Source organism: Aspergillus lucknowensis (assembly GCF_044049455.1).
Source record: "Aspergillus lucknowensis strain CBS 449.75 chromosome Unknown BJX67scaffold_30, whole genome shotgun sequence".
NCBI lineage: Eukaryota > Fungi > Ascomycota > Eurotiomycetes > Eurotiales > Aspergillaceae > Aspergillus > Aspergillus lucknowensis.
In genome coordinates, this window is record NW_027263574.1 from 257,040 (window position 1) to 278,980 (window position 21,941).

At 50.8% G+C, this 21,941-nt stretch overlaps 7 protein-coding genes across 7 annotated transcripts; 4 read left to right on the forward strand and 3 right to left on the reverse strand.

Annotated features, from left to right (window-relative positions):
- Positions 1-72: 72 nt before the first annotated feature.
- Positions 73-1,143, forward strand: BJX67DRAFT_172478 (SWI5/SAE3 family protein). The gene is made up of 3 exons (XM_071025104.1): positions 73-403; positions 459-544; positions 621-1,143. The coding sequence occupies exons 1-3, from the start codon at positions 161-163 to the stop codon at positions 778-780; spliced, it is 489 nt and encodes a 162-aa protein (XP_070884672.1). The 5' UTR covers positions 73-160; the 3' UTR covers positions 781-1,143.
- On the reverse strand, positions 810-5,342 carry mdr1 (ABC multidrug transporter Mdr1). Its single transcript, XM_071025097.1, has 3 exons — positions 4,853-5,342; positions 1,510-4,802; positions 810-1,451 (listed from the first exon to the last, which is right to left on the reverse strand). The coding sequence occupies exons 1-3, from the start codon at positions 5,249-5,251 to the stop codon at positions 1,094-1,096; spliced, it is 4,050 nt and encodes a 1,349-aa protein (XP_070884673.1). The 5' UTR covers positions 5,252-5,342; the 3' UTR covers positions 810-1,093.
- A 3,133-nt stretch (positions 5,343-8,475) lies between these two features.
- On the forward strand, positions 8,476-9,013 carry BJX67DRAFT_373074 (60S ribosomal protein eL39; the record flags this gene model as incomplete). Its single annotated transcript, XM_071031336.1, has 3 exons — positions 8,476-8,481; positions 8,615-8,715; positions 8,965-9,013. The coding sequence occupies 3 exons, from the start codon at positions 8,476-8,478 to the stop codon at positions 9,011-9,013; spliced, it is 156 nt and encodes a 51-aa protein (XP_070884674.1).
- Positions 9,014-10,088: 1,075 nt separating this feature from the next.
- On the reverse strand, positions 10,089-10,786 carry skpA (SCF ubiquitin ligase subunit skpA; the record flags this gene model as incomplete). Its single annotated transcript, XM_071031337.1, has 4 exons — positions 10,089-10,262; positions 10,328-10,495; positions 10,564-10,649; positions 10,723-10,786. The coding sequence occupies 4 exons, from the start codon at positions 10,784-10,786 to the stop codon at positions 10,089-10,091; spliced, it is 492 nt and encodes a 163-aa protein (XP_070884675.1).
- Positions 10,787-11,521: 735 nt separating this feature from the next.
- Positions 11,522-14,104, forward strand: smp3 (glycosylphosphatidylinositol-alpha 1,2 mannosyltransferase smp3). Its single transcript, XM_071025100.1, has 4 exons — positions 11,522-11,968; positions 12,129-12,511; positions 12,570-12,697; positions 12,754-14,104. The coding sequence occupies exons 1-4, from the start codon at positions 11,860-11,862 to the stop codon at positions 13,772-13,774; spliced, it is 1,641 nt and encodes a 546-aa protein (XP_070884676.1). The 5' UTR covers positions 11,522-11,859; the 3' UTR covers positions 13,775-14,104.
- A 113-nt stretch (positions 14,105-14,217) lies between these two features.
- BJX67DRAFT_389266 (putative UV excision repair protein (RadW)) lies at positions 14,218-16,217 on the reverse strand (the record flags this gene model as incomplete). Its single annotated transcript, XM_071034481.1, has 7 exons — positions 14,218-14,793; positions 14,847-15,311; positions 15,376-15,690; positions 15,759-15,838; positions 15,952-16,024; positions 16,088-16,135; positions 16,200-16,217. The coding sequence occupies 7 exons, from the start codon at positions 16,215-16,217 to the stop codon at positions 14,677-14,679; spliced, it is 1,116 nt and encodes a 371-aa protein (XP_070884677.1). The 3' UTR covers positions 14,218-14,676.
- Positions 16,218-17,978: 1,761 nt separating this feature from the next.
- Positions 17,979-19,608, forward strand: BJX67DRAFT_171117 (uncharacterized protein). The gene has a single exon (XM_071025096.1). It carries the CDS (start codon positions 18,323-18,325, stop codon positions 19,523-19,525), a length of 1,203 nt encoding a protein of 400 aa, XP_070884678.1. The 5' UTR covers positions 17,979-18,322; the 3' UTR covers positions 19,526-19,608.
- The last annotated feature ends 2,333 nt before the right edge of the window (positions 19,609-21,941 follow it).

Sequence of the window (21,941 nt, forward strand, 5' to 3'; positions counted from 1 at the left end):
GCTCGGATTGGCTGCAGGAATGGCCCAATGTCAGGTTCAGGCCCACTCAGGCCAATGTTGATACGTGAAGTCCTCTATTCAATTCAAAAGACAACCTGGACCCATGAGGATTCGAGATATATCATTGTGATGAGATAACGTTACTACACTCCCTGTTGCGATGGACGAGGGGTGCCTCAGGAAGACGCTGGATGCCTCACTACCAACTGACCACAGGGGAGAACATGATACCTCCGTCACCCATAGATCACTCGATCACTGTAACGTTCTCATTCCAATCTCCCGTCCCCATTCAAACCATGCCCTCAGACTCAATACCCGCCTCTCCAATCCAAGAAAAACAGCGGGAAACATCCCCTCCCAACCTGAACCCGGAATCACAGCGAGACAAGAAACTAGCAAGGCCCCCTTCCCCTCTCACAGACAAACCACCCCATCATCCGAGCTAACCCAAGCAGGAATCTCTCCGAGCATCAATAGAAGACCTAGAATCCCAAGCTGCTCAAATAGAGAGCCGAGTCGCTGAGATCAAAGCCAAGCTGAAGTAAGCTAGTTGGCATTTCGTCCGTCATTCCCCGCCAGGGACGGACCCAGGACAGTCGCTAAGGTTTATCTCCTAGAAATGAGCCCTCTGAGACAGTGAAGCGCCATATTCGACTGCTTCATGAGTATAATGACGTTAAGGATGTTGGACAGGGGTTGATAGGGCTCATTGCGGATGCGCGTGGGATGCGGCAGGTTGATGTACAGAAGGAATTTGGAGTTGGTGGACAGGACTGAACTCCTGCCTCTGAAGCTGAGGTTTCGTGATGGACCTACTCGCGAATTATTTTATTTGTGCTTATGCTCGCGAAAATGGGTGACTTGATTGGGATTCGCGGAGCGGAATGATTGATCTGCTTTTCGTCTTATCTATATAGGAAAGAAGAGTGTCTGCTATGCTAAGTCGCAAGAAATTATGGCATCTGAGAATCAAAGAGCCAACTGGCCCCAAAAATCTAGCCAGGGGGAACATGCTAATCGAGTTACAATACATTACCGAGATAGGATATATGCAAGAAGGTGAACAATCGAGGCTCGGCGCGAGACACAATCAATGGCCCTTACCCAGGCTCTGCAGGTTGACCAGCTCATAGTACCGACCTTTTCTGTGAAGTAGTTCGTTATGGGTTCCGCTTTCGACAATTTTGCCTTGGTCGAAGACGTAGATGATGTCGGCTTTTTGGATTGTACTCAATCGGTGGGCAACAGCAATTGTGGTTCGGCCTCGCGCGGCCGCATCCAGTGCCGCCTGAACAACCTTTTCTGATTCGGAGTCTAGGGCGGATGTGGCTTCGTCAAGGAGGAGGACCTTGGGATCACGGAGGAGAGCTCGGGCAATGGCCACACGCTGCTTTTGACCCCCTGACAACATGCCTCCTTTACTGCCAACAACAGTATTAAATCCATCCCTATCAGAACAAGTTAGCGGACTCACACAGTGGGATGAACTGGGAGAATAAAACTCACGGCAGAGACATGATGAAATCATAGATGTTGGCATCCTTGCAAGCCTTCACTAAGGCATCTTTAGGCACGTCATCTTCAGTGATCCCCAGCAGGATGTTCTCCTTAATAGTCCCCTGGTACAAAGTTGGTTCCTGGCTAACCAGCGACAGGAAGCGACGGTAAGAATTGATGTTCAATTTGCTGATATCCTTCCCGTCAACAAGAATAGAGCCAGCAATCGCATCATAGAAGCGCTCGAGGAGCGCAATTGTAGTACTCTTACCACAACCACTAGGACCAACGAGCGCAACGTATTGTCCGGGTTTCACGGCTAGGTTTAACCCACGGAGGACGGGTTGCTCGGGACGAGTCGGGTACCGGAAATGCACATCGTTGAATTCAATCTCACCCTCCACCGACTCAAGCTCTTCGCCTTCTTCGGACCAGTTATCGATTTCTGGCTTCCTGTCGAACAATCGTCGAAATTCGGCTGCCGCATTCTTCGCCTTTCCCATATCAGGTGCGAAGGAAAACACGGTGCCCGCGGATTGAGCTCCAAATAGAATTTCAGAGAAGCAGACAAAGAACCGGAAAACGTCATATTCGTGGTGACCAAGGAGTGTTCCTCCATACCAAAACCCGAGTGCAACACAGAAGAACACAAGCGCTTGTGAGGAAGCATATAGCGCGGATGATTTTATGACGGAAATTAGACTCTTCCTGCCTTGTGCATCAAGCTGATCGTGATACATAGCCCAGACGTCCGTTTCTCGAGTCAGAGAGGCGACAGTGCGGATGGATGACGTTGCCTCGCAAGCGAAATTTGCCGACCCTTCATAGGCAACCTTTGATCGGGCCTGGAATTGGGCTAGCATATAAAAGCGGTAGAATCCACAGCCCAGGAGAACTGGTACAACGGAAATACAAACCAGGGCTAATTTCCAGCCGATAACTAGGGCAATAATAATGGATGCACTTAGCGTAGTTGAAGTCATGAGGATAGTACCTAGAGTCACACCACTGACGCCAGACAAATGTTTCGTCTCGGTAGATAGGAAGGATGTTAAGGCGCCGGTACTGTTCTCCTCTTTATCGAAGAAAGCAATATCTTGACGGAGCATTGATCTAAATGCCATGCTTCGTGCGCGGCGGATAAGTCTCTCGGAGCAAACAGCAAAAGCAGCACCAGTGATAGACTGAGTGAAGAATTGAACGATTCCAACAACGAAGAACATCAGAGACCAAAAGTTAGCGTCGTCTCGAAGCTTGCCGAACTGCGATTCAGGTAGCGAGAGTGTGCTGATTGCTTTAGCATAGAGCACAGCTTGCGTGGGTTGACCACCACCAGCAAGTATTGAGAACAAGAGACCAATGAGCATATAGAGAAGCTCTGGCTGATTAAAAGAAGCAATGAATTTGAGAAGGGACCAGAGCGAGTACTTCTGTTTTTTTTCGGAAGTCTTCTTGGAAAGGATTGCGCTTGAAACTGACTTGTGTGTGCCGGTGCGCCCGATCGCTGCTTTTTCCTCTTCGTCAAGCGAGGACGATCCGCTGGTCGCAGTTTTTACGTGAGCAATATCGTCTTCAGCAATTCCGGTATCTATGCCGTCGTCGGCATCCGCTGCTGCGGCTTCCTTCTCCTCGTTGATGCGCTGAGCCTCAACAAGCTTGTGATAAGCGCCCTTGCGGTCGACTAGCTCATCATGAGTTCCCTGTTCAGCAATCTTGCCACCAACCAAAACGACGATGTTATGTGCTGTTTTAATCGTGGAAAGACGGTGGGCAATCACAATAGTAGTGCGGCCTTCGGCTGCCTTCTCCAGAGCCGCTTGAACAACTCCTTCAGATTTCGTGTCCAGTGCCGACGTAGCTTCATCTAAAAGTAAGATCTTTGGGTCACTAACGACGGCGCGAGCAATTGCAATGCGCTGCTTCTGGCCACCTGACAGGAGGAAGCCTCGTTGCCCGACGTTCGTCTCGTACCCTTCAGGTAGGCCGCTGATAAACTCGTGGGCATTCGCCATTTTCGCCGCATTTTCAATCAGCTCTCGAACCTTGTCTTCGGACTCATGTTCATATTTTGTGCCAATAAGACCGTGTCGAATATTCTTGTAGATAGACGTGCCAAACAGAACGGGCTCCTGGCTGACCAAAGAAATTTGTTGACGGAGCCAACGCAGGTTAAGATCCTGAATGTCGTGACCATCCAACAGAACGGTACCGCGAACAGGGATGTAAAAACGCTCGACTAGGCCAACCACGGTACTCTTTCCAGATCCTGACGGACCGACGAGTGCTGTTGTCTTTCCGGCGGGCATTGCGAGAGAAACGTCCTCCATGACCGTAACTTCTGGCCGGGAAGGGTAAATATGCTTAATATTGCGCAGCTCAATGTTGCCTTCGAAATTGGCAAGGGTCTTCCCCTCGTCTGAATATGGATCTAACGGTGACTGGCGATCAATCGTTGCAAAGATCTTTGCGGCGGCCGCCACACCGTTGGTGAAGGCCTGAGCATTCGGACTTACATTTCCCAGTGAAAAAGAACCGATTAAGATGGACATTAGGACCGTGAGGACATCGCCCACGTCTACTGCCCCATCCACTAGGAAACGAGAGCCCATCCAAAATCCAAGACCGTAATTTGAGAACATAAGGCCGAACATGGCACCGACCATCAACCCCAGAATGACCTGGTTCTTTGTCCCCCATTTCTCTGCCTCAGCGAGATGAACTTCGTACTGTTTGGCAAGCTTGTCCTGGGTACCAAATGCCGTGGCATTTCTAATGGAGCTGATGACTTCTTCCGCAACTGTTCCACCGGAACCATAGCTCTCAAGGGACTTCTTGCTGTACTTGATAATAAATTGGGACCCACCGCCCATCGTGACGACAAGGGCGACAATGGTGGAGCTGCAAATCAAAGCTAGTTTCCAGTATTTGACGTAGGCGATAATGAATGCTGTCACGAACGTTGAGAGAGCTGTCAAGGTGAGGGCGACCTTCTCTGAAACGCCATCTTGGATAAGGTTTGTGTCGGCCGTGATACGGGTTGTCACTTCACCGGCACCCAATTTATCGAAGAAGCCCATGTTTTGTCGCAAGATAGACTCAAGGTAGTGCTCGCGGATCTTCTGCGTTACGTGCTCTCCGGTATAGAGAAAGCCAACTGTGCTGATATAGACTGTAACAAACTCCCCAATACCAAGATATACAAAGTACAGGACATTTTTGGTCAATTCGTGGTAGAACTTGTCGTAGGAAATGCGGTATAACATAATATCCTGGAAGACTGACGCCAAGGAACCGAACAGGATCTGGAATTGATGAGCCACGAACCCCTCAGGTATGGAGAGACAATACGTACGGTGAACAGGGGCAATGCAGCGCCCGCTGCAATGGAACAGATAATGCTAACTAGGAGAACGAGCAGATCCGTTCTTGTTGCGTAGCGCCAGAGTCCAAAGAACGAGATGTTCACCTTCTGTTCATCGAGCTGTTTCTTCAAGATTTGCCGCTCTTCTTCCGGTAAATGCGCAAGAAGTGCGTCTACGTCGTTGATTGAAAGTGCATTGTTGCTGGATGAAGACTTGGGACATGGCTCCTTGCCCGTGGAGGATGCTGATGAGCTTGTGGCGACCGGGAAATCGTTCGATTGCTGCCTTTCACCGGCAGGAGGGATGGTAGGAGACTGCCCGGTTTGTGTAATCTGAGGGGGTTCGTCCGTATTCCCTCCAAAAGAGGGATCCTTTTCAGGTTGTGACATATTGCTCGGGGTGGTAGATGGAAGCCGTAGAAGGCTGCCAAGATCACGAGGAAGCTTTGAATGGGTTTGAGTTGCCTACTCCATGAGGAGTGGTAAAAATGTGCGCTGGAGCTGATCTGAGAAGCTACAGAGTGGAAAGCACCTTGAAGAGAGAAGCGGCGACAAGACTCGAGGGATGACTTATGTCTCTTGCCTGCGGCAGGGACACAAGTCTTGAAGAATGCGGAGTCGGTGTCAGAGCTGGATCGATAGGGAGGGATGAGAAGAGGAGAAGGGAGTGGAAACTGGAAACCCTTATTATTTCACCTGGACCTCCTTCTCCGGAGGAGTCCAGGAAATCTTGTCAGAAATTAATGCAGGCCCGATTTGGTGTCTCCGTGTCTGGAGTGAGAGGATTCATGTGCCCTGGCTTGGTCCTCCACTGCTGCCTTCACGCATCCCAACAACAGGTTAGCCTGTCACAGGAGACAAGAGCGGGTCACCGGAACCCCAACTTCCCGAGATCTCTTTGTGCAAAGAAGCTCAGTGATGGATCGGTGCCGATCGGGAGAAACAGAAGGAACCGCCCTTTGTCAGCGCCGAATCTTCAGCTCTGACAATGCTTGAACAGCCGAGCCTGTCAGGAATTGCCAGAGCATCTTCCAGTAGTTATGAGTGAATAATCACGCTTTATCATTCATCGATTTTAACAGTGACGGCCCTTCCCCGAGTCCGCGTCCCAAGAGAGGGAAGGTGCAGGGGCGACGTCGGGAGATTTTGGATCGCCACAGAGAGCCAGCAAACTTTGGACTTCGCAACCTTGCTTCCAGAACCCCAGATCGAATCCCGAGGTCATGATTAAAATATTTCCAGACTCGGGACTCGATTTTTTTTTCTTGATGGAATCAGTCACGACTCAGAACTCACGTCCCCAGGGACCAGGTGCCGCAGTTTCTCTGGTCATCAAGCTTTTCTTTTGATTGCTTTCATCTGGGTGCCCGGGATCTGGGTGTCATCGCCATGTGCTGCAACCTGCCCTTCGTTTGGCGTCGTTGCCAACGCACGAAGGCAACAACACAGAGCATTGTTCTTATCAAAACATTCCCACTGCCAACCATGAGAAGGGGAGGATGACGCAGAACTTGCCTTCTGGGGAGGATTGATGAGCATTATCATAATGTCGCACCACTTTTTATGCGCAGATGACCCTGCCTTCTCGTTGGAATAAAAGTCTGTCAGCATCAGGGGTTTTGATGTTCCATGACATGACCCGAGTTTTCCTCCAAGCATTCTTGGTGGTTGACGTCCGCACCTGGCAATCTGTGTGGGTTTTCGGGCCTATAGTTGGCCCACTAGGATTCCTGAAGCAGCCTGGGCCTTGAGGTCTGTGTCCAAGCGAAGGAAAACAAGATTATTATTATTGGGCTTGCTTGTTCTCGGGACCGTTCTTGGCAAATGAATGCTTGCGTGGTTCCTGAAGCCCATGTTGTTCGGACCCCGCCATCCCGGAGCTGAGCCACAAGTGCTTTGGAAAATTTCCGAAGCTGGATCGTCAAAATGCGCCCTTCAACTTCTGTCTTGGTCGTTTCTGATGAACTCAACTCGAAGAAAGTTGAAACCTTGGAAGGTGCCCGCCTCCGCGGGTGGGGTTACAATCCATGGATTTCCTTCTTTGCTCCACTCAACTTCGAACCCACTAAACGAATACGATACCAACCCTGCAAACTTGAACGTTCATCCATCTGTCAGAGCTTTCGGGGGCTCGGGGGCTCGGGAGCTCGGAGGGTCGCAAGAGCCGCGCCCGAGACTGACTGGCGCTCATCCGCTTCCTCTGATTCGAAATCCTCAACGCGAGCGAGGAGTCAGAAGCGGTCCTCTTCGTTGAAGATGTGGCGATTCTTCCTGTTCTTGTTCAGGCCAGCATCAATCCCCACCTCGGCTTTTTCCGTCAATGCTTAGTTTCTTTTTGGCTTCTGCATGGTCGCACAGCGTCGACACAAGGTGACAACGCAGGAACGTGGTGCATGATTATGTTGATGATGATGATTTTCGTGCACATCATTACAGAAGAAAAAAGACAATGGCCTCTCAGTTGTCCTCGTCCCCGTGCCTGAGCTACCTGGGTCTTCGGAGGCAGAGCGCACCATAACCCTCTCTTCGGGGAAGGCTGGAGTGTCCGATTGATTATTTGCGTAACGGAGGCGTCCACCAGGGCTTGAAATCAAAACCCAGGAGTCTCCCAAGCCGCAAGCTTGTTGAGCAGCAAGTGCAAAGACAAATCTCCATCATCCCGAGGGGCTCAAGAATTGGACGCGGCCGCCTGAGGCCGCTGGGCGTTTTCTCGAGGACAGGAATTTGAGTTCCGGTTTGCATAAATTGCCCAATGAGCTTGAATCCCTCTTGCGGTTCGTCAAGGGCCAATGTCCTGTTTAGTCAAATGTCAAGGGGCTTCTGCGCAACAATTGTCTGGTCAACACTTTGGCCCAGCGTTCGACGCTCATGCAGAACACGAGAATACGACGAGGTCCGTACTCACGTGGATGATACCATCGGATGGCCTTTAGCAGTGAGGCCCAAGGCAACGCTGAGGAGGTACGCCAAAATCGAAAGCCGTTATGCGGTCGCCAGCGATACACTGGAAACCAGGAGCTCAGAAGAGCACGTCAGACCAGCGGTTAGAATTGTCCTCCAGACAAGTGCAGATACAACCCCTCGGTCCTTGGCTTTGTATACCGGCGGGCCCCTTTTTTGGTTGTCGAGAACAGAGACAATCTTCCCACCGTAGGGCCCAACCCCGGCAGTAGTTGACACTCATGAAATCCTACGAAGGAGAATACATGATACAACTTATCGGCTGGACTGAGAGTACGGTTCCTCATCTCAACCAGCTCACTGTGTATGATGGTTGGGGTTGGTCAGTCGGTCAATGGTGGTAGAGGGACATTCACCAATAAAACACACCTTCCATAATGCAAATAATGACAATTGTGCCACCGCATATCTCTCCAGAAGCGGTTCCTTTCAAGGCTAAGATCTTGGCCTCGAACAAACATGTCTCCTGCTGTCGAGCATGGAGGTGTCGTAACCAATGTTTCTGCCTAAGGCATAAATAATTCACGTGCTGCGGAAGCGAAGCGCTTAACCCTGACCGCACGAAAATTCCATCACAACGGAGACAGTCGGTCGACAACCTCATTTTCGCCAATCCATCAACTCAAGCTCGCCGTCGCGACAAGTCCATCAAGATGCCGGTTAGTTGCACCCGTCTATAGTATCTTCGACTTCCGAACTACTCAAGTCCCCATTCCCAATCAAACCTCCTCGCTCTGCGAATTGCCGTATGGGAAGAAAAGCAACCGCTAACAAAATTACCCCCCGATAAAGAGCCACAAGAGTTTCCGCACCAAGCAAAAGCTTGCCAAAGCTCAGAAGCAGAACCGTCCCATTCCCCAGTGGATTCGTCTCAGGACCGGTAACACTATCAGGTAAATGCAATCCAGTCCACCCACATTCGTTCGTTGGACCCGTGCGCGGGGAGGAGGAAACGCGAGATAAACACCAGAGAATCGGTAAACGGCGACAGCTCGTCCACGGGACAGACTCGACTTTTTTACGAATAATGCGGAGATCATGAGCATTCCGACCGATCAACGCTAGGCGGCACACGCACAGGTCCTGGGGGGATGGCAAAAATGAAGCTTGAACGTTCGACTGACATCTTCTTTCTTCTCCAGGTATAACGCTAAGCGGAGGCACTGGCGCAAGACCCGTATCGGTATTTAGACTCGTGCCACACTCGATTCATCCGCGTCCTGTCTTGACTGGGATCCTTTTCGTTCACCCGTGATACCGCACGGGAAAGAATTCTTTCTGGACTCGCAATGATTTAATCTGCAAAAAAAAGACCGTCCGGAACTCGTCTCTCTACCGTAATCGATTGAAACCAGCTCTCCCTTAGTTCCTTCACTCTGTTTATTCGCCTTGGCTTCTAAGCGTCGCTGTTCGGTATACGATTTATTACTGTACATAAATCGGCAAGAGAACCCTCGTCTTTGCGGATATCTGAAAAAAAGATGAGTGGCTGAACAACTTTGACCTTCCTGGCGGGTGGATGGTTGTGGTCGGGGTTTGTGATGCGGTAGATGATTTCATTCCTCATTTTGCAATGTGAATCATGTACGCGAATTCATAGGGAAATCAGACCAGAAAAGAATCAACTCCAAAATTCATGATGGGGAATGAACAGCCGAGCGGGTTGACCGAATCCGGTCTTTTTGATTGAAGGACGAACTCGAGCCCCTTAATTCTCTTCAAATTAAGTGATCTGAATGCCGCGAGCCCTGGAGGTCGCTCAATCGCTGCAGTCACCTCTTTCTACATAATATTTAGCAGCTTCCTACGAGAAACAATGTGATAGACCGCCAGCTCTAGAGGCAATCAGCTATGGATAGCACAAAGGTAATAATCGTGATCAAGCGAGAGGCATTCAAGAATCTATCCTGAGAGAGAAAACCAATGCGATTTTCGGACTTAAAACATGAAAGACTGAAGACTCGATATCCCATCCGTCGGATGGTCATCATCATAACAACCCGGTCGGTTTAAGGTTTTTTGTCTTGACAGACCCATAGCAAGAAAGCTGGTCGGCACACAGCCAGCAGCAACAAAAACTAACAGAGAAACAATGAGAGAAATAGAGCCGCTGTATGAATCCATAACGCCTTGGAACTAGACGAACCTCGTCATTCAGGGCCGACTAGCGGTCCATAAAGAGAGCAAAGGAAACCGTTCCATGTCAATTAGGAATTTAACGACTGTGGATGTTAGTCAGTAGAACTGTTGTCGTGGAGTTGGGCACCTACTCCTCGGCCCATTCGTTCTCACGGCGGATCTGGTCCTCCTCCTCGGGGGTGAAGTCATTCTGGATGTTGAAGGTCTTGCGGATCTCCTCAGGGGACTTGCCCTTGATCATGTTGGCGACAGTCTTGCAGCCGATGTCAAGGAGGGGCTTGATGTCGAGGTAGTTGGCGGCCTATGGAGCATAATATCAGTAAATGACAAACGTGTAGCAGGAGGAACAAATTGCCTTCCACCTACCAAGATGATCTCGAAGAGCATTTCCTGGTCAACCTGCATGAACTTTTGGTCCCACTCCTCAATATCGGTGGTCTTGCGGCGGGAGTCGTCCTCGTCACCAGTGGTTGGGGGATCGTTCCGGTGGTGAGTGCACCATTCAAGAACCTTCGTCAGAACATTCTCAGTAACCTAATCCGAGACATACCAATTAGCTCGGGGACACGGACGTCAAGTCAGGTAATTTGCGGGCCACTCACATTAGGGATGGGGATGGCTTCTGTGGCCTCGCCCAAATCCTCGAGCATGTTCTTGATGAGAAGGGAACGTTCAGCAACATCGCGGGCTGTAAACATATTAGCCTCGCAAACGTATGGAAATACTCCACCAAAGGGAGACGGGAGTGGTGAAGCACATACGGACTTTCATATTCTTCCCATCACTGCTGGTGAAGGTAAGCTCTTGGGTGTTTGTTTCAGCCATTTTTTGAAGATCTGAGAATTAAGTCGTGGTTAGAAATCGGATTTTCAAGCAACAGAGGCAGGAGTTGATGACTTGAGCGGGCTGCCGGGGGCGAAAGCTGAGCTTCAGGACGAGGGGTCTGGAGAGGGGGATCATGGCAGTTACTTACCGAAGGGGGATGGTGAGTGGAACACTGGACGGAATGACAATGAAGGCGAGGGCGATGCGCAAGTTCTGGAGCTGGAAGAAGAGAAGAGTCTGATGTGGGAAGAAAGAGAAGTGATGGAGACAGGTATAAGTAAGTGGCAGGAAGAAAGAATGGTCGGTGGTTCAAGGTCCGTTTGGGGTTAAAGTCTCTTTGAGATACGAGGTTAGTCCCGGACGCTGAGGGTGGACGACAAATCCGCTGGAACTTCATTGACTGCGCCCCGCGTCACTCCTCCAGGTTTGGTTTCGCTGGATTTCTTTCAGGCACCAGCCCCAGAAGGACAAAGAAGATGCCTGGTGAAACAGGTGGGGATTCTCCTTCTTTACAATCTGTCAAAGGGATCTCAGATGGCTTTCAAGTTCTTGAGCAAGGTCGCCTTCAAAGATGGGTCGGAGGGAGCCTGAAAGAAGGATCAAGAATACGAACAAGATAATCGGTTGAAGGCGTGGGCGCTTGCGGCTCTTGAAGCCTTGGATGGCTTGGGTGGATGTCTTTGATCAACCTTTTGAGATCTCAAGCAAACAATGGCTCTTTTATGTCGATTTTCTTGATCGCCCATGCCACTGCAATGGATTCGATAGTTTGTCACTAATGATGGTTCGCGGACGCTGATATCATCTTTATCCTTCGGCGCGTCTCTCGTCCACTCGCTGCATGTCCCCGAGCCTGGCTTGTTCCCTTCCACACAGAATTTTCTCCTCTCTTCAGTTCACTCGCGACCGCATTGTTTTGTAGGGATTTTTAATCTCCGAGTCCATGTCACGACGTGATGACCCTTGATCGGTGCCACCAACTCTCTTGATGCAGCAGGCATGTGCGATGCCAGACTTCTGCTCCAAATACATCTCCCTTGCTCTCGACTTCCGGACACCAAGTCACCGAAATCATGTGGAGACGAACGTATTTGGTTCTTCTGTTGATTCGCATCTACTTTGCGCTCTCTCCCAGCTACATCCACCCAGATGAGAACTTTCAAGGCCTTGAGGTCTTCGCAGGTAAGATCTCTTTGTTTATCGATCGGTCTCTCGCCCGTGGTTCGCTCGTTGACGGGCTTTGGGTCATTTGACGATGCCACTGGGCGGCTGACTCCCTCCGGTTGCGTTCTGCTTGGGCACCATGATTTACTTCGAAGGACTTACAATTATTATTTTACAGGTCGCATCCTCTCATACCCGTCCGGACTGCCCTGGGAATTTACCTCCGAGCGCCCAATCCGTAGCATATTCCCGCTATGGCCTGTCTTCGATGTCCCGATAAGCCTTCTCAAATGGCTCTATGCGGAGGCTGGAACGCAAGGCCCTGACCCAGAGCTAGTATACTATGTTGTGCGTGGGGTCATGTTCCTGCTGAGCTTCGTGCTGGAGGACTGGGCCGTGCATGAGCTTGTACCTCTCCCGCGCCATCGACGGGTAGCTGTGGTTTTGGTGGCATCCTCATATGTCACCTGGACTTATCAGACGCACGCATTCTCCAACTCCCTCGAAACACTGTTGGTTGCTTGGGGTCTGGTGCTGATCCACCGCATAATCGACAACAAGGTTCGATCGCCGAGAGACAAAACCACCCAAAACGCTCAAGAGCTGATGGTGCCAACAGCGACGCTCCTCCCTGTTCTCCTGCGCCGTGCTATCGTTCATCTGCGTCGCCGGCGTCTTTAACAGGATAACATTCCCAGCGTATCTCGCCATTCCGGGACTTTTGTTGCTACCCCATTTTTGGCGCAAGTGAGTATATTGTTCCCTGTCCCCCAGTCCTCGCTACTAACTTGGCTCCTGTGTAGACCAGTATCGTTGATTGCCTTTGTGGGATTTGGCCTCGTATTCTTCTGCATCGCGGTTTTCGCCGATACTACATTTTACAAGCCATCTGCATCACTTAGCGATGTCTTGCGCTCGCCGATAATTACACCGCTCAATAACCTGCTCTATAACACTGACAGCTCCAACCTGGCTCTTCATGGACTCCATCCCCATTATCATCACTTCCTCATTAATTTACCACAACTCCTTGGCCCAGCCCTCGTGGTAATGGTACTGCAAGCGTACAATTTGCGCGCGATTCCGTCTTGGTTGAAGAATCTCCGAGCGGTCTCTGCTCTATCCGCTACCGCCATGCTATCCATTTTTCCTCATCAGGAACCTCGGTTCCTGATCCCTTGCGTCCCACTACTCCTGACTTGTCTCCATATTCGCAAGTCACGCCTGTTTGTGGTTGCGTGGGTGATATTTAATGCAGCGCTGGGCTTTTTGATGGGCGTATACCATCAAGGGGGAGTTGTGCCCACACAGCTTGCGGTTCCCTCAATAATAACGGCTAGTTCCCATATATGGCAGGAGCCGCTGAAGGAGCCTACTGCTCTCTCCGCTACCGTACTTTGGTGGAAAACATACTCTCCACCTTTGTGGTTGCTAGGTGACAATTCAAGCCTTCCTATGGACTTGGATATCGAGACTCGGGATCTGATGGGTAAACCTGGGCCTGAAATGGTCAGTGAACTTGAGAGTCTGGTTCCTCCCTGTCGCTCGAAGAAGAAGGGCGTGAAAAGCTCAACCACACCTGGCTCAAGACAGCCCGATGCCGTCTTGATAGTGGCGCCAACGTCGGTCACCTTCCTCGACCAATTCGCCGCTCCACAGAACCCTGACTCAAGTTTTGAGCTGCATGAGCTTTGGACTTATAGGAAACACATCAGTCTCGACGATCTAGACTTTGGTACCGACGGCTTCCTACCCACACTGAAACGCGTTATTGGGAGACGCGGGCTAGGCGTTTGGCTTGCACGAAAGCCTGGTTGCCATTGACCTTACCAGCTGATAGACACTCTGCTCATCAGTCGACAAGGTATGAGGGAAGGCCAAGGTTACGGATGGCCTTCCGTGACTAGCCCTCATTCACTGCTAAATTCCCAACCAACGCCAGGCCTGGCCCATCTCTCGCTCTCCGATGATATCGAGGTCAGGTCCAAACATCGGCCCGTCCATCTCTCTTTTTCTAATCTCGTGTTCATTTGTACATTGCTTGTTTCTCTTTGCACTTCTAGAACTCCTGGAATTGTCAGCTTGGTTTCCACGTTTTCGACTTTCCAACCTTACATATACACCTGATACCCTTTTTTGGATTTTTTTTTTTTAGAAGTTACACCCAAATACCCCTCTTCTCACGCGTTAATACATATAATAGTCATCTTAAAGGTCCCCGCGACTTATATCCAAGAACGAAGTGACATGACCTATAATTAAGTTTCCTGTGAATGCTAGGAGCCCAAACTCACTTCCCGATGTGTATCGTACGATGTTTTCAGTGGCGCCGGATGCCGTAAAGTTCTTAGCTGTCCAGTGTTCTCGCTGGACGCCGACTTTATGATGTCTTTATGACAAAATTTGCTCTGGAAGCGAATGAACAAAAGTAAACCCGGCTAAATCGAGGCCAAATTCGCATTTTTTGCCCGGGAAGAAAGATACATGGCAGAAGCATTAAGGATCAGAGGGATGAAACTGAACGGTACTGCTACTTGGAACGCTTGTGTACGGAAAGCTGGGGGTGCCACGTGCCGATTGAAAGTGGAACAACTTCTACTACGAGAGACTCAGGAGGGTACGAGAGGGAGCTCCGACTGCGGAATGCGCATTCACTATGAGAGGGGAATAAACTTGTAATGAAAGGAACAGTTGCGGATCAGTGAACCCAAAGCTGAAGAACAGTTTCAGTCCTCACCATCGTCAGAGGCTTCAAATAGGTAGTTTGCCGCGAGCTCCTCGTTCTTATCGCACGCGAAGTAGGCCTGGATGACGAGGTCCCGCGAGAATCCGAGTCGGCAGAGCTAGGATCACATTAGTTGCAATCATCCGAAGGAGTGAAGAGAATGTTAAATACCCTTTCGATAGCGTCTCGCTCCTCTTCCGTGACATGGATCTGAGTTGTTCCTGGGGGCGGTGCACCATCGTCCTCTTCGCTTAATAGCTGAAGGAATTGCTCCTCGTTCTGTCCAATGAGCTGTGCAATCTGCGGATTCCCGGCACCGACTTGCTGAAGGATGGGCTCCAGCATCTGCGGTTGTTGCTGAACCAGCTGACGAAGCTGCTGGAAATGTGGGTTGTTGCGCAGAAAATCAAGGTTTGACTGAGCTTCTCCGCCAGCTCCAGAACCTCGGGCCCCACCCCGAGCTTCGGGATTGCCAGCCTGAGCAGCGGCCTCGAAGAGATTGACTGGTTCGTCTTCCCCGGATGCAGCAGGTGTAGATCCAGTGGCGGGCGCGGTAGGCGCGGCTGGCGCTTGGGGAGCGGGGGGCGCGGCAGTAGATCTTTGTTGTTGCTCCTGCTGAATATTCTCTGGGATACCCTGGTGATAGAAGGGAGCAAAATTAGAGAAGTGAAAAGAATGTATAACCACGGGCAAAACTCACGTTCAGAAGATAGTCGATCGCACGGTCAGGGTTGAAGAAAGCAGCCCTCATCGCACGAGTGATGTCGCTTCTCGCGAAGCCCATACTCTCCATCTGAGAAATGACCTCTTCGCTTTGTGAGCCACTCAACAGGGCTGAGGGATCATTGAAAGCCGCTCCGGAAGCGGCTGGAGAGGGTGTTGCCGGGGCAGGAGCGGGAGCAGCCGATGTAGAAGTATTCGTCGATGGCGCGGGAGCAGGAGGGGCTGCCGGGGTTGAGGTCACTGCTTTAGCGGGTGTGGATGGTCCCTGTGAAGAAGCAGGCTGAGCCTTGGGCTAGCAAGGCGCGCGGATTAGCAAATTCTGGAGTCAAAAGTAAATCGGCAATAACTAAATGGGCATACCTTAGATACCATGCAAACGATGAAGCCCTTCTCTTCGATGTTATATGACTCGATGGTCTTGTCATCCTGAAGAATCTTTCCTGTGGAGTCGCACGAGCGTCAGATGTGTGGTTCATAATTGATTGCGAATGCCATCAATTGAGAACGTATGCCGAGGAGGTTGAGCAGCAAGCAGGCGGCGAAATCAACTAACCGGAGTAAATAAGCTTCAGCAAAGGAGTGTCCCATCCCTTTTCTTTGGAGATCTTCTCCTTCACTTGCCCAACCTACACTGTACTTAGCCCCGCATCGACACGGGCTGTCAAAGCTTCGAGAGCAAGGCGACTTACGGTTTCTGAAGGCTCTGCATCGATAACGAACTTCTGTTGTTTCAGATCCTGGAGGAGAAGCCATCATATTAGACGTAGAGCGCCCTCGTGCGTGCTAGAGAAGGCTACATACCTTAAATGTGAGTTGCATCTTGCGCCACTGGAGAATGGTAGATAAACTTGATGACGTGGGGGAGGGGAAGATGGGAGGTTGAGAGTAGGAAAGGTTCGGCGGCGAGCTTGTCTCTGGGCAGAGCTATACGAAGATCAGTTGCAAGCCTCAGAGTCTGCAAATAACAAGGCCAGAGGTGAATAAAGCACAGTGATAAATTATGAAGCCAGATGGAGGCAGAAGAGCAGAGAAAGCTGCTGGCCTGCTGGAGGCGGTCGGAATCCAGAATCTTGGAGCCTCAGGCCTTACACTACATCATTATCACAGCCACACACAGTCCGCCACACTTGCTATTCCCCTCCATCACCGATGTCTTTGCTCTGTGCAAAACCTCTTCGCTTTCTAGTTCTGTGGCCGTTGATACTAGCCTCTGAGATATTTGCGGATTCTTCTTTTCCCCGTTTTTGGTAGTCTCTAACTTGAGCGGCTGAAGGCCGGAATGCTGGCACCCTCCATCGGTGGCTGCTGTTTCCACCGGCATTGATAGCTTCCAGCCGCGACTCGAGGGCAACACTACAAGCAATTCCAGCATGCTGTACAAGAGAGATCAAAGGGCAAAAGGCTGAGGCAAGAGGCAAGAGGCAGCTGGCCCGAATTTCGGACGCGGAGCTGGCGAAATCATGGGCGTAGTCGGCCACAGTCCAGAGTTTCTCCTCCAAACCAGGCCTTTTTGCATCATTTGGGTGACTAGCCAACTGGCCAACTTTGATCTGTGATAAGGTGGACATATACCATAGATATGTCACAGAGCAGATTCAGCGATGGAGTAAGATCCAACCCTCTCCCTTCCCTTCAAACTGGCTTTGCTCGCCTCATGTTGGGTCTCTATCATTGAAGAGTTGTTCAACCACTCTGCTCCGCTTCTTTTCCCAACAAGTATTTGCCCTCGGCTACTTCGGAGTCACTCGCAAACTGTCAACGATTCCAGTCATCAGGTCGTGAATACCTAAACTGGCGGTGATTTGTCCCTAAGTGTACGATGGACACGTCACATTTGTGGACCGAGGATTTATTGGCTCCAACACATCCCGTGTCGGGTCATAATGGACAGTTGAGAATCGAAAGGGTTCCAAAGGTATTGGAGATCGTGGCGTCAAACTCTTACATATGCAAACAACCGATTCTTGACAAATTGTTCGCTGGCAAGACTCGTTCCATGCGAAAAGAGTTCCCTCGCACAGGAACAAGCCAATTACACGCCCCAATGGCCCTAATGACAAGCCCTCCACGATTGAACTTGCGGGCTCGGCGTGTCAGGCACAAGGAACAGTGTGTGCCTTTCTGGTCATGTCATGTGTTTCCTCCCACTCCGATTCCCAGTGAGTGGCTCCAGGTGTTCGCGGCCTTCGCCGTCAAAAGGGTGGACCCCTCAAGTGTGAGAGGCCTTGGTTCCTGAGAGTGACAGGGCAGAAAGTCCTCTACGAGAGGAGCACCGGATCTGTGTGCATGATTTCTTCGCCACTAATTGTCTGCTAGTCGAAGATCTCCCGGGTCATACTTCTGCTTCTGTCTTCGATATTGACAGGAGTCTGCTCGGTCCAGGCTCTCCCTGTCACCCGCGTGCGCGGTTGGGATTTGCATACATAGGCTATTATTCCCTAGCACTCCAAGGCTCCGTGTATCTTAACCCACAGTTTGCATCTAGCCCTCCTTGACAGCCTCTATTCTATGGCTCGATAGGCTGGATCCACTCTATCACTGAGCGTCGACACCTCCCCAGCACATCCCTGACTCTCCGCTGCCGTCTCTCATTCCACATCCAATCCTCCTCATCCCACCGACGATTCACAATTTTACTTATAGCGGCTCCGTGGTAGCTCACCAACTCGGTCCCTTTCCTCACCTCTCTCTTCTTTCTCGTCAGATTGTCATTAGATCGAAAAGGCCTCTCAAGTGTCGGACATCACATCTGCGGTCTTGGTTTCGCTTTCTAACAATTAGCATCCCCTCATCCTTTCTTTGGCTTCCTTGGCTGTGTCGCACTTCCCAATCTGCTTTTCTAAGAATCGGGAGGTTCCCAACCCTGCTCCGGGTTTGACGAGCTATAATTCTTTCCGTCTCCGAGACGTGCCCCAGGTTTCACCATGGTCAAGGCCTCCCCGGCCCACTTGCTGGGAGTAGCCTCGTTGCTTTCAACCATTTCTGTGACCATCCTTGACGGCGTTTGTTTTGCGTCATCGAGAACCTCAACACCAGATAGCTCCCTGCTCGAAGCAGTCACCATTAGCCTCAGCATTCTCAGCTGCGTCGTTGTGCTTGTCTTGATATTAATCTGGGCCAATGACTCAAAAATACATGTTAGGGCACAGCAACGGAGGTGGCGGGCGAGCACATATGGTGTCTGCATTGGTTATATTTCCATAGCTACTGGAATAACGGCAGGGGCGATAGCATGGAGTATGGTCCCGTCAGAGGCGCACAACTCGATTCCGCGACAATCGTCATTGATTGCCCGCTGTGTCATATGGGCAATCTCGGTTCTCAGTCAAGGAATGCTATGCGGATATATCTTAACATCTCTAATCACCACTAGCAACGACAATCAGTGGCCAAGCCTGATATCCCACGAACTCGGCGCGGCCCTTCCGAGCCGATCAGGGACAATACGCAAAGGAACATCCCACGCACCGTCGTCTGTTGGTGAATCACAACGACCATCTATCGATGGTGCGCCCCAGCACCACTCATCAATTTCAAGGACAACATCCCAACGCTCTACTAGGTATTCTGGTCGAACATTGATTCAACCAGAATCCAAACCGAACTCACTTGATCTGAATCCAACACTAATAGCCCGTCCGGAGAGTGCCACCACTCGCATCAGGGTCGAAAGCTACCAAGGAGAACAAGGCAACGAAAGCAACCCAAGCAGATTACAGCAACTCCAACGAAGCAACTCAGAGATCAAAAGGTCCCTCGACAGCGTGATGCTACGACCGTTCTCAATCCTGTCAGCTCCTGTACCTTCTTCTACGCCACCGGAAAAAACGAAAAACCCACTACCGAAGCTCAAACTCCCCGATGAAAGCAACATCCATCCATTATTCCGCTCCGACAGTCGCTCACCTCCTCCGACAACCACACCAAACACTATGGTCCTTGCTTCACCGGAAGCAGGCCAAACGATCTCGGCGAAGACGCTGCAGAGGATGAGGTCGACGCGGTCGGTTGGGACGCACACACCTCGGAGTAGATCGCCCCTCTTTGAACGGGCAGAGCAAGCTTCTGACTTGGTACATAGGCCAGAATCGGCCTTGAGCTCTCACAAAAATGGACCCGATACATAATGAACGATCCCAGCATTGCTATGTATATAAATGGTTTCTAGATAAAAATATATTGTCCGTTATCTATAAGCAAGGGCTCCTGACGGTCCCAAGTCTTATCAGGCGAGCATCGTAGCAATCAAGCCAAACTAGTTACGCAATGACGCGTCCGTCCGGATATTCAGAAACAAAACACCCCAATCTCCGGGGTGGAAAGATCGACCAACACAATATCATCCTATACCCCTCTAGCGGACTCATATTCGTACTGGCCGCGCTTTGGAGATTGACCATTCGAACTATATCCATCCATTAGCCCCACCCATGCCCACTTTACAAAAGGAACAAGGGTCAAAGTAAAATAGATGGAGAAGAAGTCTTACCCAGCAAGTCTCTTGAAGGCGAAGTAGCTGAAAGTGCCTATCAGAGCCACCTTAACGAGTCTTCCAATGCCCATCCCCTGGAGCCTTGGGAGCGGCTGGTAAGATCTCGGAGACAAGGATGGGCGGTTGGAAGGGGTAGAGTGAGAGTGGGCATGCATATTGGTAGAGCCAATCGATACGATGTTATAAGAGAAGTTTCAACTGCGGTAAACGCAATAGGATATCCAGCCCCCTTGCGTAGTGTATGTACCGAGGGTCACTTTATAGTAGACGGGCCGAAGGCTCGGGGTTAGGACCTGGATTAGGGGCCGGGGTCGGGGATCGGGGATCGGTCTTTTCAAAGGGAAGAATGAGGTTGGTAGTAGACGTCAAGTCGATAAAAGATTTCTTCCTGAGTCTAAGTTCGCTACACTCACTCCTCCTACATATCCGAAGGCCTCATGGAAAGCAACGCGCAGGACCCGGCGGCGCAAGCATGCCTTCCTCAGCCCACCACCTGGTCGCACGACGGTGGCATTCATTCTCAGTACGGACCCTCGATCGTACCTCACTGGCCGGTCCCAAGCCAAAGTCGTGGAAGTCATCATCGGTCAAATTCTCCTCGAGCTGGAAGCATAGAATGGCGATTAGGGGGAGGTCGTTATCCGTCGTGAGCTGGCCCGGTGCTTGGAAATTCCGTTTCAGTTTCTGGAGTTTTTCCCAGGCGAGCTGTCGTTCGTGGAGTAGCAAGGGTACCATTGAGGGTATAATTATGTGCACTGCTCTCACCTTTGGGATCTTCCAGGAGAAAGTCGAGAGATTGGGACCCTCCTCGCCGGCGCGTCGTAGAAATTTGTCCCTGAGAACCCCGAGCCGCCGCTCCAGCTGCCTTTGCTGGAACTCGAAGAAATCAAGTTTATTATCGGTCTGTCGCTTGTGTAATCTTAATATTTCGCCCATGACTCCGGTTGCGGGCATGTCTTTTCGGATCCCATCAATATGATAGAGGAGCGAAAGCAAAGCATCGATCTCTTCAGGGTACACGCAGCAAAGCTCGCCGGGAAGCTCGGGGGGCACATCATCATGGTAAGTATAGGCGTACCACGGATGTTTACCAAGCCCGTTAACACCGAAGTTCCGCCATCTGTAGAGGTCTTCCTGATCCCACTGAACGAGCTGAACTTCGCGTAGGTCAGGAAAGAGTCGTACGGTGCATGCAAGATCCGTCTGGGACAGGCGATGGCTCTTCCAGGGAAACAACGTGTGTCCAGACTTGCCCAGAGCCAAGTTCCTCACCCTTTTCAGGTCTTCGGAATGGAACTGCCCGAGAAGGGTCCACGGACAAGACGTGAGATATTCGGTCTCATCTGTAGGCCAGCCCCGATCGGCACTCTCGATAAACAGCACATCTCTATCAAAGTGAAACCACGTCCTGGGCCCGTTCCTGCGTGTGCGAAATGCAAGCTGATAACCCCAACGTGTCAGCACATTCCGCGATTCTGAAAACGAATGCAGCAGAGCCGGGATGGGCGCGCTGCTATATAGAAAGTTATCGCGCATAAAATGCCATGCTATTTCGGGGTTTTCCTCGAGCCAGGATTGTGGGATCTCTGGGATAGAAGGTGAAGGCTCCCAAGGCTGAGGAGGTTTCTCACGACCCGTTACACCAAACGACTCGAGTGTTGGTTGCTTGTTGTGCCCAGGTGTGATTACCTGCCGCCAATTTGGGGCAAAGTATGCTAAGTCGGGATTAAGGCGCAGGTTGATGTCTGCCCTTAATGAGACTGTGAACTCATTAAGGTCCTGGGATTCTTCCTGGACAAGCACAATGCGGGGCGGTGTAGCCAACATGTAGATCTCTCGTCGGAGTTCAAAAGGAAGCAGGCGAAACCTGTGAAAGCTTTTCGGTGCCATTATGGAGAACTGAGATGTGTTTTGTGCACCCTGGATAGCAGAGCAATGCAACGGTCAGGTAGTCAGCACAGGGTTTGACTTGCGGAACCAATGCTTCATCATCTTCGCCAGGATCTGGAGACGAGGCTGAAAAGCGGTGGGATTCTCATCCAGGTCAGAGC